Source organism: Ictidomys tridecemlineatus, chromosome 1, assembly GCF_052094955.1.
Source record: "Ictidomys tridecemlineatus isolate mIctTri1 chromosome 1, mIctTri1.hap1, whole genome shotgun sequence".
Lineage (NCBI taxonomy): Eukaryota > Metazoa > Chordata > Mammalia > Rodentia > Sciuridae > Ictidomys > Ictidomys tridecemlineatus.
Genome location: NC_135477.1, coordinates 159,520,039 through 159,534,282, shown reverse-complemented (window position 1 = coordinate 159,534,282; position 14,244 = coordinate 159,520,039). Strand labels below are relative to the sequence as shown.

The following is a 14,244-nucleotide window of genomic DNA, read 5'->3' as shown; positions in this document are numbered from 1 at the left end:
CTAGGTTGTCAGGCTCTCCCCATGATTGTGAGCACCTCATCTCTGTGTGTCACTGTGTTGTCTCCAGCAAGTTTCATGCCACATAACTGGAGCTTGGTTATCATTTGCTGACTGAATGGTGGTGTGTTAACCGAATGTGCTGCCTCTGGAGCACACTCTTGAGAGCAAGGACAGCAAAGAATTAATGATATTTAAAGGCATGGCTGGCCTTTGCCCTCAGCTACTGGGCGGTGTGCTCTAAACCATTGGAATGTCCTGTCTCATGGGAGTCTTTGCTTGGGAACTTCAAAGCCATAGAAAATCAATCCTGCAGATTTCTAAAGTTAGGCCATGTCAGTAGAGTGTGATGAAGCTCTAGAAAACAACAACACAACACAACAACAACACAAGAGCACAAAACAACTCTGGACGCTAAGGCCTGCTTGAGCTCCCCAAGATCTGGTCACACACTGATGCTGGGAAAGTAACATGCCCCACAGTTTCACTGGGAAAAGACAATGGAGGGTCCATATTAGGGACCCTCCTGGACTCCATCCAATTGGCTTCTTCCCTTGACTGATTTTAATCTGTTTTCTTTCCCCATAATAAAACGGTTAACAGTGAAGATAACAAGTTTCAGTGAGTTACTTCTATGGGTCCTTCTAGCAAGTCATTGACATTGAGAGGTCAATGGAAACTCTCCAATTTTGGGTGCCGAAATTCCACATGTAGGGACATCCCTGTGCATCCAGGTGCACACAGGTGCCCAGACCCTTGCAATTGAAGGCTTATAGCAAGATGTTGTTTTGGGCACTCACCTCGTTCAGTCTCAGAGATCAGAGATCAGAGACCACTTGTCTGGTTAGGACTCCAGAGTGTCATGAGGTATAGGTAGTGGCAATTGGGACCCTCTGATGAAGCGCAGGCTTGAATTCCTGTATAGCTTTTGGATTCTTGGCCAATGGCCTAGTGTCAGGCCACCAGGCTGCATGGCAGCCGTCAATTCAAGTTCTGGACCCCCTTGAACCTGTTGCTTCCATCTGCATCCCTCCTCCCAGGGAAGCCTGGATCAGGAATTCTCAGGCCAGAAGGGCTTATGAGGGTACCAGCTCTCGAATCTGACCTGGACCACACACATGACTGACAGCCAACTCTTGACTGCCTCTGAAACATTTCAGTGAGGTTTTGATTGAATTTCCTTTTATGGCTTATTTGAGGGACCAAGAAGCCTTTCAATCAGGAATTTTCTCCTGACCTGTTGTTTAAAATCTTCTACACTGCTAGAAGGGGTATAAATTGGTACAACCTTTTTTGGGGGATATTTGGTACTCTCTGTCAACTCTGAAAATGTGCCACTTCAAAGAACTTCTCTTTGGCCAAGGATCCACTTAGGCAAATGTGCAAAGAGGCTGCATAAGGATGACGATTGCAGCACGGGAGGCAAGGAAGGAGGCCTGGGCAGGGGATGTGCTCGGCATGGCTCAGGGGCTGCAGGCTCTTTTCCTTAGTAGGAAAAGGGGACCCTTGGAGAGGTAGGCTCCAATTCTGAAGAGTAAGATAGATGCTGATCAGCCTCCTCCACTGGCTGGGCTTCTGGAGGGAGACAGAGAGGCTCAGGTTGTGCATTCAGGGTCTAAAATCTGAGTCAGAACCTTCCAGAGGGACCTGCACCTTACACATAGGGCCAGAAGTCATCACTGAACACAGGTCCTGAAGGTAGCACTAAGATGGAAAGAGATGACCTTGAGGAAGCCATCCAGAAAGCAAAAGCCAGAGGAGGTCTCCTGGGGCAGACTTGTTCCTCCATGTTCCACAGGCCTGTATACCCCAGACCTGGGATCCCGTCCCCTGGATCACAATGAACAACACTCCTATTGGTTTGAACTCATCTGAAGCTCAGAAAGAATGGAGGTTTAGATGCAACCAGGTCTTCAAAACAAGTGGAGAGAAGTGGTCATGGCCTGTAAGAGCTCCAAGCATAGTGTTTTCTAAGATTTTAAAACAAAATGTACCCAGGCGTTTAATGAGACAATTTTAATGCAGAACCTACAACCACCGTCTATCGAGTTGCAAACAGCTCTCCAATGCTAATCAAACGCCTCTCATCTTTTTACAATGGATTCATGACTGGTTCATATAAAGACAATAAAAATTAAATGAGTCATGAGCTCCTAAATCATTTTCTTTTGGTCTTTTTAATAACTCACTTCCAAAGAAGCACTTGCGGAAAGCATATGTTTCCTTAGAATCATTTGTTCTCCCTCTTACACCATTTAGGCATGGGGAAAAGTGAACCTTTTAACACACCCTTCAAACAATGCCACAGATACTTTCTCTTAATGGGCTTTGTGCTTCTGCTTTTATCACTGTGCTCTGCCTGCTGATGTTTGAAAGCCCCAAACAACGAGATTCAGTGAAGGAAACACACACACACACACACACACACACACACACGCGCGCGTGCGCGCACACGCACGCACACGCACGCACACGCAAAACAGAGTGGCTCTTTCAAGTTATTTGAAATATTCTGAGTGTGTGGTAGGTCTTTTTTCCCCTCCCTAAATAAAGAATACTATAGAAAAATGTTTCCTCTCCCTGAGAATATCTTGGCCAAACAATTCCACGTGTTGGTCTTAAGGTGTGCTGCTTAGTGGGACCAAAGGCCAGAGCCCAATGCCACACACCCCACATCTGAGAGGATGCATGTGGCATGGGCCTGGGCACTGCAGTACTTTTGCAGGAAGCAGGCGGAGGCAGCCTCAGTGTAAAGACATGGTAAGTCTGGGCGCTAGGTGTTGCTGGCCTTGAGCAAGGAATCCAGATAGCGCCTGTGGGGTGAGGAGGCTGGCTACAGACTTCTGGGCCAACTCATCCACTCTTCTGAGTTTCTTAACCCTGCGTGCCTTGTGGATTTGTGGTCAGGGATGAAGTGATGCTGGGAACTGACCAGAGCAGAACCTGGCACTCTGGGACCGGGTAGGAGGAGAAGCCTCAAAACCTGACTCTGAGCTTGCAGAAGATGAGGCAGGTAGGGGAAGAGTGAGGTATTGTTCTGCTCTCTGGTCCAGGTGAGAAAGTGAGATGCACACTTGGGATGTCCCACAGGGCCCACAGGGCCTTCCTTACTACAGATCTGTGGAACTCAGGGTTGGGAAAGTACAATGCAGGTCCCATTTCGGATTGGATACCTACAATAAATAGGAGGCAGCTTCCAACTTCCCAAGATAGGTGTGTCCAGAGAATTCTCCCTGAGGATAAGCTCCCTGTCACGGGCCTGTCATTGGTAGTATATGTCTCTCCCTGACATAGGGCTGTGACATTTGAGCAGAGAAGGGCCTGCAGGCCAATGCAACAGGGCCACTGGCTTCTGGTGCCCACAGACAGAGGGCTTGTGGGGGCTCCATGACTGGGATTGGGGACTGAGGCCTCTTGCTTTGTCAGACACATTCCTGGAGGGCAGCCTGGCCTAAGCTCAGGATAAGCAGAGCTCGGGGTGCTGCTGCTGGTCATTCTGGCTTAGGTCCTGGGGAGAGGGGGGGCAGCGGCCTTGATTCCTGAGGACCGAGGTGTGGCAGGGGGCACAAGCAAGTGGAAACATGTCCAGCTACTTCAATAAAGAAGCCAACAGTTGGCTAGGAAGTAAACAATTATAGACTGCACTTTGTCAGCTCTGGGAAACGAGCCACGTGAGCAGAAACTATTGATTTCTCATCAAGCAAACAGAAGGAAGTGTCATAATCCTGAGAGCCATTGTGAGAGGCTGCAGCTCGCTGGCCTGGGCCGCTACCTCTGCTGGGAGCACCCGTCTTTTGGAGCTTTGTTCTGTGAGTCCCTAAGGCTGTGTGCTGGTTTTGGTTTCTCTCCTGCAAGCTGGCCAGTATGTAACACGGTGGCTCGGGCATTCTGGCAAAGCACACCAGATCCAGGCTGAACTTCCCACAATCTTAAGAAGGCAAAGATGCTGTGACCTGAGCCTTGACTACCTGGAGGGGAACTTCAGCAGGAGCTGTGGGAACCCTGGGCACTGTTCCACTCCTGGGTGCCTTGGGGGAAGTTAGAAAAGGATGACCCAAGAGCAGGGCTCCCCTCAGATCTGGGTCCCACATTATTTAGAATCCTTCTTGGAGGCAGTATTTAATCTTCTGCTGGAAGAAGTTTGGTACACTTGTAGCCCCCACATTTGACCATGTCATTTTCTGATCAAGAATCTGGGACTCCCTTTGGCCACAGGCAAACAACAAAGACCCTTCCCCCACTTTTTTTTTTTTTGGTGGTTTACCATTAAGTTACCCGCCCCCACCCAACTCGTTTGATTTTTCAAATTTTGAGACAGGGTTTTGCTAAGTTGCCCAGGCTGTCCTTGAACTTGTGATCCTCCTGACTTGGCCTCCCAAGCCTCTGGGATTACAGGCATGAGCCATTGGGTCTGGCAACCACGACTCTTTATGTGACACTTAGACCTTTCATGTTCTGAGGCCCCAGCTAAAACAGCCCCCTTTTACCACTCTCAGAACAGGGATTCATGGAAGTCTGGTTCCACTGGAGGCTGGGGACAGTGTTTTTGTTCTGTGGTCCTGCAGCCTTTAGTAAGTGAATCAGTCCAAAGAATGTCTCCCTGTCTTCACCATCTGGACAGGCATGCACAGGATCAGGTGACTCCTAAGTGCTTCTGACACCAATGTGGCTCACTGCAGAATGTGAGCAGAGTGCTCTTACTTGCTTTGGGCTAGAGGGGGTCCATTTACTTTCTGATCAAATATTATTCTGATGCTCAAGGCATCTTTGATGTTTGCAAGTCAGAAAAGTTTAATTACATGTGTCATTAGGATGGCATTCTGTAATAGCTCTGTGACTGAATTCATTACCAGAATTCTTAACAGATAAGACAAGACAAATTAATATTTTGTTGCCCATGAAAGCGTCTCATTAAGGGAGTAGTGAAAAAGTGATTAATATTTTGTTGCCAATCAAGATGTCTCATACAAATGACAAAGAAAGGAGGCCCACACCTCTTTGTGCTCTCTAATCTCTCTGCCTCGGGTTTTGAAGGCTGATCTGCTTCCCCTGTTCGAAGCTGTGTTTGTGTGGCACTCAGTAATTACAGTGTGGGTGATTGTACTTCATCTCTTCTGGGAGATACCACTGGCTAATGGACTCTAGGAGTCCCATCAATCCTGGAATCTCTGCTCCACCAGGGTTGCCCTCCTGGGCTGTTTGCCCTTGATTAATTTTTTTTTGTACCTGGGATAGAACTCAGGGACCCTTAACCACTGAGCCACATTCCCAGCCTTTTTAATTTTTTATTTTAAGATAGGGTTTCCCTAAGTTGCTTAGGAACTCTTTAAGTTGCTGAGGCTGGCCTTGAACTTGTGATCTTTCTGTCTCAGGCTCACAAGCTGCTGGGATTATAGTTATGGGCCACTGTGCCTGGCTCCCTTGATTAATTCTTGCTTCAGAAATACCCCATGATTCTTGAGGACCCTGGATCTAGCTCTCTTCAGCCTGATTTCTTCCTAGGGCTACTTCCTTCACTGGCCCAAGTGGGGCTGGCACTGATGAATACCTTCTGGGCTCCAGGCACTGAGCTGGGTGCTTCTTGTACATACTTAGTCTGAGACTCCCCAAGCCAGGAGACACCATGACCTCTATTTCTTCAGAGGCTCAGAGAAGTCCAGCAGCTGCTCCAGATTTGCTCTGGGTTTGCTGGAGGTGGCTGGTCTCTCTCCCTGAATGGATCAAGGTTAACAGATGGTATTGCCGTCATCCCTGGGCTTCACCAAGGGCCACATCTGCCTGACTGGGAGCTTCTTTGGGTTGCTGCTGGCTGCTTCATGGGGACTCGGGCTACAAGGTATTGCAAATGTTGTTTTGCAGTAGCAGCAGCAGCAACAGTATGAATGAAGTAATAATAGTAATAATGAGAGTGATATAGTGTTTATGGAATATTACATACTAAAAACTCTACATGTATCTTCTCACTTTATCCTCACTAGAATCCTGTAAGTCAGGCGCAGCTATCTCTCCCCATTTCACAGATGAGGGAATTAAGATAATACAGGTCAAGAGCTCTTGCTGAGTTACTTAACTAGAAAGTGGCAGAGCTGAGACTTAAACCCAGGCTCCTTTGACCCCAGAGCCTGTGCCCTTCCATAGCAGGCTGCACTGCCTCTCTCCTTGAGGCAGGAGGAGGTGCGTGCTGCGCGTGTTTTATGGTATGTCTGCATGTGTCAGAGGGGGAGTCCTGTGGGACTGCCTTGTACCCTCACGTGGGTATTTCTGAGAAGTGCAGGGCTCCTGCGTATTTGCAGGCTACTGACTCAACCATGAGCAGCAAGTGTTTCCTGGGAGGTAATGAGGGGCCATTAATCTTTGGTTGTACCCACAATTATCCAAATTGCTAACCTTATTGTGAAAAGTAGAAATGCAATTGAGTCGGTGCTGGAGGCAAGTTGGAGGGAGGGGAAACACACTCAAAGTAATTTAATTAACTGTGGCAAGTACATTAAGAGGAGTTTTGCCTCAGCCTTTATTTCTGATGCCTTTAAATAGAGCACCAAGTATTGCACACGGACACTCTGACCGTCACAGGTGGCCCTGTCCTAGTACTGAATCAATTACTACTGGCCAAATGCATTTAAAAGCTGCACCCCACCTAGAGATTCTGCATACTCAAACTCATGCACCCCAATGCGCACACACACAGAGACACACATACGCACACACATGCACACTCTTACAAATAGGACACTGAACTTTCTTGCTAAGGTCTCAGATAAGTCTTAGTTATCTCAGACCTAGAAGACAAAGAACTCTGCCCACGCAGCATCTGCCTATCCAATACCCACGAGGTTGAGCGTGCCCAGAGATGGATGCATGTCCATGGGTGGGGAATCACAGGAAACAACCCTGCCCAGTGTGGCAAGGGTAGAGAAAAGGGACTCCCTGGCCAGTTCTGACCAGGAGGGACTTTACAGAAAGGTGATCTATTTCCATTGGCTTCCCTCATGATCTCCAGGATGTAGAGAGTATCAGGCCCAACTTTGGTGGTTCCTGCAATAATTCATGCTGGACCTCTGTCCCCACATAGCAACCTCAGCATTGGAAAGACCTTCAAGGTCATGGGGATTAGCAATCCCTTGTGGCTGGCAGGTTGCTGACTATAGTCCCTGCATGATGCCGCATGGCCCTAGGGTTGGGAGGTTCACTCCATTGTGGGGCAGGGTTGCTGCCTGGATGGTGTTTCATCTAAGGAACCTAAATTAGACTCCTTTTGGGATACTCCTTGGTTCTGTGTGCTCATGGGGCCACACAGCTCAGGTTGGCTCCCTCTGACGTACCCTACCTCCTCACTGATTTTAGCAGGGACCAACGACTCTCCACGAGCATCTCACTGTGGTCCAGCTGTGCTCCTCTGAGCCGGAGACCAGTGCAGCCCCTCTTCTGTCTAAAAATTGTATTCCTATTATTTTCACCCGACACCCATCAGCTGTCCTGGCAGCTCCCTACAATGGGTGACATCACTGTGCTTTCCCATGAACTTCTGGGAAGTCACATCGCCCTTGTGCCAAATCTAGACCAATAAATACACTTGAATTATTCCACTTCTGCAAGTCCAATGAAAGGGCAGTACTGCTCATGCTGCTTTTCTTATACATTAATTCATCAAAAAATCAGTAGGTTATTACTCAAAGTCACAAAGTCGATATGGGTGAGGCTGGCACCCCCAACTCAGCTTCCTGGTTCCATAGCATCTGCTGTTGGCCAAGTTAAGCTGAGTGGTCTTAGCTGCTCTCTTCTGCCAAAAAGTAACACTCAAGTCATTGCCTCATTCCCTTGCCCAGCAAAGAAGGTCCCTCTGGCCTGGCCTGGTTTCCCTCTACCTCCTCACCTGACACCTACCTGCCCTCTAGCCAACCCAGTTCCATGGCTTACATCTGCCCTCCACAGGGACAACCCTTCTCTCCTGGTCTAGCTGTCTACACCTACCAAGTTGTTGGGCCTAGAGCCACCCCTAAAGTCCCCCAGCCACCTTATGTCTCCTGCTCCAGGGCCTCCTGCTTGATTTTGCTCTCTGTTGGCTCCTGGCCCATCTGCCTGAGGGATGTGAAAGGCCACAGAGTCCACTGCTCTCCACAGCCCATTCTAGGGCTTCCTCCAGGCCTTTGCTAATGTAGGCTCCTGGGGCCTCCTGACCTACCTGCTGTTCCTCCCCTAGTCAGTGCACCCTTTCCTCCACCTGGGCATGGCTGCCTGTCTGATGGCCGCCACTCATTCTATTCTCTCTGGGACTTAGCTCTTCTGGCACCTTTAGCCTGACAATAGGTCTGAAAGTCACCCGATGTGGGATATTCAACAGAAACCCTCTGGCCTGCCACGGTTACATGGTATGCTACACAGCTGACTTTCTTGGGAAGTACCCTTTGAGCTCAGTGGAAGTGCCAGGCAACTTACATTGATGTCTTCCAGGTCCAGGAAGTTTAGGGTGAGCCCGTTGCGCTTCCAGACAATTGGTGGCCTCAGGTCTCCACGGATAGCACAGGTCAGCACTGTGCTCAGTCCCACCGTCACTGTAGTCACACTGATTCTGTCTTCTGGGGCGAGGCTGAGCTGAACCACTTCTGCAAAGGGAAAGGAGAAGATGGTTAGGTAGAGGCCCAAAGTGTGGAATCTCAACCCAAGGTGAATGGCCATGGGTTTCCCCAGGGGCAGTGGCCCAGAGGGGTTGCAAGGCCCCCTGACAATGGTTTATAACCTGCTTAGTAAATGTACAGAGGAGCACTTTTGCTGGAAGAACAGCCATGACTCATGTCTAATGCCAAAAAGACTCTGTGAGTCAAAACAGGTCAGGAACCAGCCAATGTGCAGGGGAACCATCTGGGCCATGGATTTGTGAGTGGATCCAATAATTCTAGCAGCCAGGACCACACCGCCATCATGCAGAGACCAGGGTGCCAGCTGTGGGGTGTACCACTTAGAGCTCCCCTGGCCTAATGAAGTCTGAGCCTTGCTAAGGGCAGTCAAGGTCTGCTGGGTGAGCCGACAGGTAGCTCGTCCATCTGAGGGCAATTTAAAGGTTGCACTGTCTGAAGTCTGGGGAATGAACTGGCTGACCTTTGAAGGTCTGTTTCTGTCTGAGGATTTGCCAAACTTGGATTTGGATTTTTGTTCTGTGACCGGGAACTGTGGCCTTTAAATTTTTGAAATGTATTTCAGGCTGACCAAATTATTAATTCTTGCTATTTCACATTTGATAATGGCATTAAGATTGATCATTCCTCAGGCAAATGGGAAGGGTCTAAAATATTTCCCTGCCATCATTTGCTTTTTCAAATTTTCACAATTTGTGAAAAATTAATCAAACTCAGGCTGTTCAAATGCAAAAATGAGATCAGGCTTCTGGAGAGTCACAGCCCACTGAGAGAGGACTGGCTCCCTCTTTCTTCCTCCAAATCTGCCCACTCCGGGGACTGGCGCACCAACCAGAGGTGGCATGAGCTGAGGGAGACAGTCTGGTTTTGGGGGTCTGTGAATATTCTGGGATGCTGGCCAAAATGCCGAGAGCTCTGTTTATTCTTACTATTCTATTGGGACATGGGCGATCGATCGTGACAGGTGTGTCCTCTAAAAAGCCTGGAACAAAGCACAGAGTTAGGAGCTGAGTTACAGAACTCAGCGGGACATTTGTGAGCTGTGACCAGGCAGCAGGACCACTGCAGGTGGCACATCTGGGCTCAGCTCTCTTGCCAGTGTGTGGGGGAGCGGGGGTGGGGTGGGGTGGGGAAGGAGAGAGCAGCTGCAGGCCTTCAGGTCCACTGCACTGCAGGGCAGTGAGCTCAAAGCAGGTGCCCAAGGTCAGATTTAGAGCAGCAAAGCCCTTCTTCCCTCATCCACCAATGTTTAGTGGCCCAGCCCTGGGTCCACAAAGATGAGCAAGAGGTCCACTAGGTGCTTCATCGATGCTTATTGGATAAAAGACAGAGAAAATGGAAATAAAGGAGCTGAAGAACCAAGAGGCTAGTGGGGAGGGGGCGATCCCACACAGGAAAAAATGTGACTCCCGGTGAAGGAGCCACGTGAAGAAAGATAAACACCCAGTGATGGATGCAGATGCAGCTGGCGTAATATTTCACAAACATTAAAGTGATACATTTCAAGTTCCCTCCTAAATCATGTCCTGCTTGCTGCCCTCCCACCTCTGAATCATGAGGCTTATTGCTCAGGGCAAGAGAGAGAAGGTACCAGCCTCTCTGCAGCAAGACCCAGGCTTTGGAGATACGGGGTGGGAGAAAAAGAATTTGCTGAAATTGTTCAGATGCTGCCGACTCTGGGGAAGAGAACCCAGAGTTCTTGAGTGGAGAGGTATTTCTTTCTCACTGGATGATGGTCAGGTGCTTTGCTCTGGAAGCTGGAAGGGTATGGAATGCCCCTCATGTCCCAGAGGATGGTGGAAATAAGAAGGGAGTAAGGTGGGTAAGGGAGGAGGTTGGGGTGGGGCTCTAGGAGGATGCTGCACCCTCCCTCCATAGCTTACTTCCCACCCACCTGTGAACCAGAACCCCTTGGGCTCCGGGGAGCCCACTAACTAGGTGGTGAGGTTCTCTGGACCTCTGCACTCAAGGACCACACTGGGCTCCAGACCAGGGCCCTGAGCCTCAAGAGGTACTCGTGGCAGCTGGGACAGGGTGGGGGCCATGGGAGGCCCAGCTTGAGTGGGGAACAGCATCCTGGCTTTAGACTGCTGGCTCAAACTAGCATAAGCAAGGCCGAGTTTCGCCCTGAGTGTCCCCAGACAGGGTGACCTGGAGGTCTTTGAGTAGAAACCAGAGGCAGCAGAGGACAGCTGAGTTGTTTCCCTGATCCCCCAGAAGCCAGCCAAGAGGGCAGCCGGGAGGTGAACACATGGAGATGCATTTTTCTTACACAGAACGTTCTAACAGGGACTGTTGACGTGGTCAGCTGGGATTAGGCTGGCCAATGGAGGGAGTGTTTAGCTGCATCTTTCTCTAGGAACCCAGCCGGGGAGGGGGTAGGTGGAGCTTGGGAAGAAGTCAGGTTAGTTTCAAAAGGATCCTATACTGTCTCTGTCCTTGAGCTCCCTCAGGAGAAGGGAAGGACCAACAGGGAGGACAGAGAGGGGCCCTTGGAGGAGGTGGGTTTCCCTTGGGCCCTAGAGCCCTACCTCTCGGGTGTGGTTCCCAAACCACCTGCCATCACTTGGGTCCTGCCTCTCTGTCTGTACCTGCTCCAGACTCTCAGCAGGTGGGGCGAGCGTCCCAGGGGGTTCTGTGATACCCTGAGGCCTGAGAACAACTGCCTTCCAAGATGGAAGAGGGTCTGGGTAGCTGGGAGTTCTTGTGGAGGGTGGGCAAGGGTTCTGGGGCTACAAGAATGGACCCTCACGTGCCACATAGGACCCATGTGAAGTGTACCATCGATCCCCTCCTTCATGTGGCCCCCAGACCATATCTTTCAAACAGTTTTAGAAAAGATTCTGGAGGAGCCTGGAATATGGGGCTAAAAACAAACAAGCAAACAGATCCAAGTGGGAGCTGGAAGCCTTCCCTGTCCCTTGAGTCCCCCCGTGAGGGTAGCTGGTTGCCACACATTCCCTGATTGCATTCCCCAACATTTGTATGTACAAAGACATTTTGCTTCGTGCAGGAAAAACTCATGCAAAATTGGAATGCGCGTGTTCTGACAGAACCATCGTAATTCCACTCCTGTCAGCTACACAAATATTAACCAAACAGCAAATATTTGGATCATTTAAAGTTTAATTAAATGAATGTTTTATTGGATTTAATTTGTGTCAATATTCCCTAGTTCCCTTTAAAATTCTGAAGAGATTTGTGGCTACTGAACCTTCTCCATTCATTCTTCCCATTATTTACTGTTCAAGGCCCTCCCGACACAGGCCCTACTTCCCCGGGAGTGGGCAAGACCAGGCGACCTGAGCTCCTGGGGTGATTTCCAGGGGGGCATTAAGGTTGGGGTTCCAGCAGAGACAGGATCCTGGCCTCCAGCATCGATGAGCTGAATGGTCTCTGGTAAGTCCCTTCCTGTCTTTGGGCCTCAATGAGAGATTGGTCTGGGAGGGCTCCGGAGCCCATCCATGCTGAGGTTAGGTTTTGCACCTCTGAACTGATGATTCTGAGTGGATGTCTTGCAGATCCCTTCAGTGCTTAGGTGCCCATTCTGTCCCTAAGTGTCACCTACCTCTGCTCTTTGTCTGTGGTTATAAGAATGATACCTCAAGCAAAGGCACAGATTGTTGCCCAAAATTCCCTTCTGTCACCCCCTGAAAGCTCTCCCTCCTCTCTATCCCGGGTGCCCATCCCTCTCCCATGTGGCCGCTTCTCCCTTGGCCCGTGGTGCCTATAAATCTCCTGTTGCCTCTTGCAGAACACGGTATGCCTCCGCTCTGCTCAAAAGCCATCAGTGCCTCCCTATGGCCCACAGACTCAGCAGGTAGAGTTCAGAGCAGTCCTTCCACCATTATGTACCAGTGGGTCCCCATCTCATTGCATTTTGGGACATTAGAGTATAACTGCCCGGCACCTTTCACTTGTCCATTCCAAGCTGTTCATTCCTTTAGCCCCACTGCAAGGTGACCTGTGGGATGTTTCGGAGACCCTGAAGCCTTAGCAAAAGGAAATACTCAGGCAGATATTGGGTGAAGGATACTTATAGAAAGAGCCCTAGAGAATTTGTCAGGACTGATTCAAGCCTAAGTAATAGAAATGCTCAGAAACGCTCAACTAGCTTAGGGGGAAAACCCCCAAACCAACAAAGAGGGTGGTCTTAGTCGCCATCATAAGAGATCTATGGGGGTAGAAGGGGCTGCGGGTATCCCTGGCCCTCAGTAGTGGTGATTACTATGTGGTTGCAAGATGCCCAGTGGTGTCCCCAGACTTACATGTGGAATCCAGAGAAAGGGACCATGTATTTCCTGAGAGCTCTGTAAAACAGCATGGGGGACTCTGGGTAGATGTGACTTCTGCATTCTTCCCTGAAGTGGTCGGTGACAGGTGGGTGGAAAACGTGATTGACCCACCAGGCCTGGGCTTGTTACCATCCCAGAGGCAGGGGCTGGGTGGTTGGGATGGGATCAAGTGTCTGACAGAAAGAATGTGTCGGGCAGATCAACACCTTTCAACCACCACAGAGATACAGAGAGGGCTTCTCTTCTCTCCATCCCCTTGACAACAAAGCCTGATCAGGGAATAGGTGGAGGATAATTCTACTGGGACAATGAAGCCCATTACAACTGAGCCCTGGTTCAGGTTAGGGCAGCCTCGCCCCACCTTCTGCAGAGAGTAGGGGTACGGCTTTCATGGTGGGGGGGCTTGGTGGGGCCAGCTGAAGGGCCCTGCTGTCCTGGTGAGCCTCGTATCATGATGGGGGAAGGACCTAGAACTAGTGGCGCTGGCACTCCAAGTGTGTGCAGTGACCACGCTCCACTGACCCTCACTTCTGCCACCCACACAGCTGCAGGGCAGGGCACCAGATGAGTCTCAGGCCAGCTCTCTGCTCTGGTGGGGAGCTAAGTCACCAGAAGGAAGGTACAGAAGCTACTGGTAGCCCTGCAGGATAGATGCCTAAGGAAAGGTGGGCCTTTGTGGGCCCTTCTAGCTCCTGCTGTGACTCTGCTGCTCCCAGGGTGTCCTGCATCCCCCTGGTGGTTTCATAGGCCACCAAGGAAGGAAGTTCCCAGGGTCTCTAGGAGACCAAGCAGCAAGATCTGCCTTGCATCATGATGGGGGTCAGTGGGGAGGCGGGGCTTGGCTAGAAGCTGATGCCAGGTCTGGGGTGAGAATGTGCCCATACGGAGGGGCTGGGGTTCTTGGCAGGAAAGGGCTGGGCTGGGGTTCAAAACTCATTCAAAACTATTGGGGAGCTTGTCTGGCTCTGTTGGGCAGAGCTCTGTGCCCTCAGGGAGACAAATGCCCCTGCTGTGAGAACTGGCATTGGAGAGCAGCTTGGAGGAAGCTGTCAGGCCTCTGGCATCTGCAGCTTCCCCTTGATTCCCCTGGAGTGAAGAGGCACACTGTGGTGACTGCCAAGTCAGCATGGGTTAGTTAGTGCAAGAGAGACCTTCCTGGGGGATTAGCTGGGTAGTGCATCTTGCGGGGGGTCCGAGGCAGGACACTGGGCATCATACCCAGCATGGAGCCTGGCACAGAGAAGGTGGGTGTCATGGTAGATCTGAAATTCCCCACGTTCCCCGCCACCAACTCACGTGGTGATGGTTTGGTTCCCCAT

The 14,244-nt window shown here is 50.3% G+C and overlaps 1 protein-coding gene across 2 annotated transcripts in view; it reads right to left on the bottom strand.

Annotated features, from left to right (window-relative positions):
- Fstl4 (follistatin like 4) overlaps positions 1-14,244 on the bottom strand; it is a 401,709-nt gene that overhangs the window by 48,782 nt on the left and 338,683 nt on the right. For both annotated transcript variants that reach the window (XM_078050656.1, XM_078050657.1), the window contains exon 7: positions 8,434-8,600. In XM_078050656.1, the coding sequence (XP_077906782.1) occupies positions 8,434-8,600 (167 nt within the window). The remainder of the gene's footprint in view (positions 1-8,433; positions 8,601-14,244) is intronic.